Source organism: Echinops telfairi, unplaced genomic scaffold (genome assembly GCF_000313985.2).
Source record: "Echinops telfairi isolate 266 unplaced genomic scaffold, ASM31398v2 ScPeMD7_3533;HRSCAF=4204_0, whole genome shotgun sequence".
Lineage (NCBI taxonomy): Eukaryota > Metazoa > Chordata > Mammalia > Afrosoricida > Tenrecidae > Echinops > Echinops telfairi.
Genome location: NW_022107431.1, coordinates 89,752,158 through 89,758,062, shown reverse-complemented (window position 1 = coordinate 89,758,062; position 5,905 = coordinate 89,752,158). Strand labels below are relative to the sequence as shown.

The following is a 5,905-nucleotide window of genomic DNA, read 5'->3' as shown; positions in this document are numbered from 1 at the left end:
TCTCAGTTACCATTAAATAAACCACATTAAGATGGAAGATAACGAAACTTCTGATTCCATGAGTGGTTACATTTCTACATTTTAAGAGACTCAGATTTTTATCACATTGAATCTATGAGACCCAGTGCTACATACTATAAACCCAAACCTTACTTCAGCTAACGTGGTGATGAGCAGCTTATTCACAGGGAAAAAGGATTGTCTAATGATATTAAGATGTCATGCCCTATGTATCCTTAAATCTTCCCCAGTGTTGGAACTATCACAATATGTATCAGAAAAGTCTTTTCAAATTAGTAAAAATCTAATAGGGCAATTGACAATCCATTTAACATTATACAACTCCTTTCATTTTAAGCCATTCTAAAGGTACATTCAAATAACTTGAAACTGGTAGTCTTAAAAAATATCTTCCTCCTAAATTTTACTACTCATCAACATTTTACAAAGCTCTAATACTTAAATGACACTGGTTTTCAAAATTTTACTTTTTCAAAATGTCTCCCTCACTCGAAATTTTATTCAGCAGCTCTGAAATTGTTAGAAAATGTTAATGGTAGTCTGGCATATTACACAAAGGATCAAATAGGCAATGGTTAATCGTTTTTTCAAAAAGTCCTAGTGGTATATACATTATGCTCAGAAACTCTCAATGACCATTATGAAATAATTTGTTTGCCCTGATCAATGTAAATTACAGAAATCTTAAGATTAAAAAAAAGATTGCATTATGTACTAAATGATTCTTGTACTAATCAAATTGATGAAACTACCAAAGCCCATTCCCCTCGAATTCTAGGACCATAAAAGCCCCAAATGTGGTTTCCCATTCCGTAATAGTGGTTTATTAACTTGGCTTAATAAGCACATTTTAAGCTAAGTCCACCCACCTAAAATTTATTTGCAGTCTGTTAAGTGTGTAACAGGTATTTGCTATCGTCTGAATTCCTTGAAACCTCAACTTCTATTTCCACATCTTCAGAGAAAATGTATTTCCTTGTGACATTGCATGGTGTGGCGTTTTCAAAGAGTAAATATGAGCCATATTATCTAACTTCGTTGAATCCATTGCTATGTACTTCACCAGATAATTTTCATCATCACTTAATAAAACCCCACCAACATTTATTCTTAAATATTATGTCATGTATTTGCCATTGAGAACCTAGTTCCTTGGAATCAGTGTCTTAAAGTTGTTAATGATGGAAAATGATTAAATGGAGGACACCCACAATAATTCTTGGACTCCTGGAGATCCTAAGACATGCTACAAAAATAGGTCTTTATTCTTAGGAAAATATAGTCAGAGCTAGCTTCCTTATGCTATACATAAAATATTAACATCAGAGGCAGTACAGATAGTACAGATAGTTTTTTAACTGATCTCCAAACAAGCACAAACCCACTACGTTGAAAAGAACAGGAAATTTGAGGTTTTTGGCAAAAGACAGTACTTCATACATCTACTCCAAATTAAAGAGCCTGCAGACAGTTTTCAGTGAGATGAAAGGAATGAAATAAATATATATAAATCTTATGGATAAATAAATGTAAAAGACAATTTAAAATAAGCTAACAAAACTATTTTAAATAAAATACTAACCAGGTACAAGCTTTTGTTTCTCAAAGCCAGACTTCTATTTATCAGACTACTAGTATCATTAAAGTCTAATCTTTGACCTAGAGTGTTGGTTATAATACTGATTTTTTTAAATTTCCCCAAATGAATGCTTCTGGTCCTGAAAAATGTTAGGTAATTTACTACTAAAGGCAGACTGTGGTACTAATGGAATTTAAATATAAAATACTATTTTAAGTACATTTATTTGAAGATTCTACAGACCCCAAAATTCCAACTATTAATTTGCCCAGGTAAAAATGTCTGCAAAAATTGGCTCATTAATAGCATCTTATGGTACATAGTGGCATATCCTATTGAGTGGCATCGAGAAATTTATATTATACCTTTAAAGAAAACCCAGGCCTGTTCCTTTATGAGTTGGCTTACCTTCTTCAATTCTACATGCATCACTGAATTCCTATGATCAGATAAAAATTGTATGGTATATATCACTGGGAAAAATTGTGGTCATAGTAGGTATTCTTCAAAGTTTGTCATATACTGGAATGAAAATTACTTTTGGCTGTTTCTGATCAACATTAACATTTGTCCTATGTCAAAATAGTATCCCTAGTGTGCATAATTTTACCCATGTACCTTAAGGTTCATCTTTAGTAAGTCTTTCCAAATATTTTATATACAAGTGAATACCCCAGGTCACCATCAACCAATTACTGGGTTGTTTTTTTTCTGTATTATGGGGGGGAAATCCTAGTAATTTATTACGTCTGGCTTATAGTAATTGGTATAAAATTTTCTCATGACACAGCAACTGCCATCATGAGTGTGCAACAACTTTTTGTGCTCAATTCTCATTTCTAACATCTTATTTAGTTCTAATGGCTAAATATATTGCATGAAAAGTATATGTAAAAGTAAAATAGAACATAATTTGCTCTCACAAATTAACTTTCTGAAAATTGATAAAACGAAAATTATGATTACTTTTGATTGCCAAGTAGTCTGCAGAAACAAAATCTTGCGTCTGTTTTGCTTACGTAACAAGGTCTTTCTTTTTCCTTTTTTTTTTAACCAATCAGAATGCTTTGTGGATACATTTTTCACCCCAAGGGACTCCACTCTTGGATTTAAGGCCCTTGCCATGACAACACATACAAAAATTTTTTAGCTTGTAATCTGTCCATTCATTGAAGCTGTCAAAGCCAAGAACCCATCAACAAATGACAAATAGCAATAACCTACATTAGTTAACATTCCCCCTTAACATGTTGACATTTCTACTAAAGGATTAATTTTGCATTTCCATCTCATATCCCAAGACATTCCATATAAATTGCATTATTGCTTTATAGGCCACACAACATTCAAAAGTATGTTTATATGCATTGCCTGTTTTCCTTGATCTGTTAAGAGTTTGAAATGGATTTCACTACATAAATTTAAGTTTGAAAATACCAGTTAGTATTTCTTCTCAGAACTTAATTGTTTACATCACTAATCACTACATGCATATTTAGCTCTGATTATATTGCTCAAAAACTGCACCCATTATCAGAACAGTGCAAATGATAATTTTAAAAGCAATTATAATGGCTTGAATTCAAAGTTATTAAAATGAACACTGTCAAGTAATTTCACTTTAACATGTATATAATTTCATCACCCCTGTTTAACCTTATGAATAACCAACAAATCTTCCCTATTTCTGTGTATCATTAGTTTTCCCTCCCAAGTCCCCAAACTAAGAATGCCAAATAGTCTTGGAAATTCACAGCTCCACCACATTTTAGTGTTCAAGAACACATTTGTGAACTCACAAAAGTGTTCATCTTTCAACTTTGACAATGTAGTTCTCTTGAAGTCAAACAAACCTTTCCAAAAATCCCAACAAATAATTCTGAGAATGAACTTAAACACCTTGACAGTGTCCCTTAAGAACAGTACGACAGTAAGGTGCCAATAGGCATGGCAATGACCTCTGTGATGGGATCATTTAACTCCCTGGGACTGGGAAGTGCCAGCACCAAAGATTACACTGAGATTCAATTGTACTGAAGGCTACATTGAGATTACCCACTTTTCATAAACCTAATATGCTCATGTTAGAATGAAATGTAAATGTTCGTGTAGCCCTCAAACTTACACTAAGATCTGAGAGATATGTAACTTTAAAAAGCACGAGGTCATATAAAAAATCAGTGGCAGAAAGTTTCATTATAAGCACCAGGAACTAATTTTTGTCACCCCATACTCATTTGTAGTTAAGTTTCAATAACCGGCAAGGCACATTTACATAGAGTCCAATGAATACTTATTGACAAATTTTAAATTACACTCTATGTCCCAGCTATCCCAGTAACTGACATACAACATACTAAAATGATTTATTAAGATAACATAAAAAAACCAATTAATGTGAAACATACAGCCTATTGGCAACCACTAATCTAAAATTATGTAAGTACAAGTAAACATACTGAAATGTGTGCAATTCTAAGTTTTGAAACCATAAGATTTCTATACTAACACACATTTATATTAATGACACATAAAAAAAATAAAAACTTTATTACAAAAATAAGTTACACTCGCCTCCAGCTTACAGTATAAAACAATTTTATTTGCAGGAATGCAAAATGATTGTTTGCCATGAGTATTTTCAACATATGACATGTCTAATTTTCTTGAAATTTTCATTTACTGGGGAACTGGTGTGTATAAAACCTTAAGTATAATAAGCTCTGATCTTCATTGTGGTGCCTACTAGGTATGTGATATAACTGCAGTATCCCTTTGGGGAAGAGGAGAAGGGGCTTCTTTACACCAAGTCCTAATTAAGCTATAATTTTGCTTTCGATTTTAAGCTATCAACTTAGGACTTGGCAAAAAAATTTGAGGGTGATTCAATAGAGGATGCTTTGCCACTGAACACTCACTGTCATCAAGGTGCTTTAGAAAATTAAAAACGTAGCACAAATGATTGTAACCTACTCTACGAGTTATCATGACCTGCATAAAAAATGGAAAGCTGATTCACATTTTTACAGTGACCAGCGTAAGAAATGCACTAATGAAACATACCTTTACCTAAAAAGCTAAACTACAGCCATATACTAATTTCTATGATTTATGAAAAAACTTCAAAATATCCAAATGTCAGGCTTCGCTGTACAGTTGTCAGTTTTAGTCTGACTTTTTATAAAGGGACACTGCAGTATTTAGTACAAGTTCGGATGCACTTTCTTTTTAACATCTGATGTCTTATAAAAGTAACATCTTGCTAAACTATTATACATCCAAATAACTACAATATCTGAAGAAGCAAGGCTGCTTTTTCAGCCACAAAATACGACAAAAGCAAGGCCTGTTATGATGGTCATGAGGAAGTCTTACAAGCCTCTGAAACTAAAGGCAACTAAGAATGTTACATTTGGTATATTAAAATCTTACCCTCATATCATATTTAACAAGCCTTGCTTTTATCTACAAAGATTTTCTATGTACAGTACAGATAGGGTATAGTTCAATCCTCTGCTACTGAGGTAGTTAACCAACCCTTTAAAAAAGGTTCTGAAAAGAACCACTATCTGGAATGCCTGACTAACCAGCTCTGATGATTACACCTGAAACTGCATATCTGAAACACAATTCAAAAGTGATTACTATAAAAAAGATATAGACAATCATGATTAACCTTGGTGAGCAGAAATAAGACTTAAGGATACCAACAATGGTATTCATCTATACCACTGCAATAAAATTTAAATGCACAAATTCAAGAGAATATTTCAGAATACCACTGTTGGGATCCTTAATTTAAAAAAACATAGGGGAAAAATCTACTTAGAGCAGATTTTTTAAAGAGAAGAACTTTATTCTTTATTAAGATACCATGCTAGAAGTTATGAAGGATTTCTGTTGCAACACATTTTGGAAAATAGAGTAGCTTTAGTTTAATAACTTGCACTGCAGAGAAAATTGTTAAAGAAATTCATATCAAAGTCCAAGTATTAGTTCAATGTCCCGTATTTGATTCCATGATCTTCATAGGAAGGTCTTCTGCAATAGAATATGCTCCTATACAGCCGAGATATTTAAGGTTTCTTGATTTCCTTACCATTACTCCACTGCAAGCTTCTGGTGTAATCCCACATAGCAAGTCAGTCTTCATTGTAACAGGTCAGGACCGGCCTCGACCCCTTTTCCCTGCTAGCCAGGTAACAAAAGGAATCAGTTAGATAAATCATTTTAAATTAATAATGTGTACATACAACATGATAACATTAAAAAAACAGAAAAGCTTGAACATAGTAACTCTTAATA

At 32.9% G+C, this 5,905-nt stretch overlaps 1 protein-coding gene across 2 annotated transcripts in view; it reads right to left on the bottom strand.

The window, feature by feature from the left end:
- Positions 1 to 1,262: 1,262 nt before the first annotated feature.
- LOC101641033 (synaptotagmin binding cytoplasmic RNA interacting protein) overlaps positions 1,263 to 5,905 on the bottom strand; it is a 26,659-nt gene continuing 22,016 nt past the window's right edge. The window contains exon 12 of one of the 2 annotated variants that reach the window (XM_004696270.3): positions 1,263 to 5,791. In XM_004696270.3, the coding sequence (XP_004696327.1) occupies positions 5,750 to 5,791 (42 nt within the window). In that variant the 3' untranslated portion in view covers positions 1,263 to 5,749. The remainder of the gene's footprint in view (positions 5,792 to 5,905) is intronic. The other variant, XM_045294297.1, reaches the window with a different exon arrangement.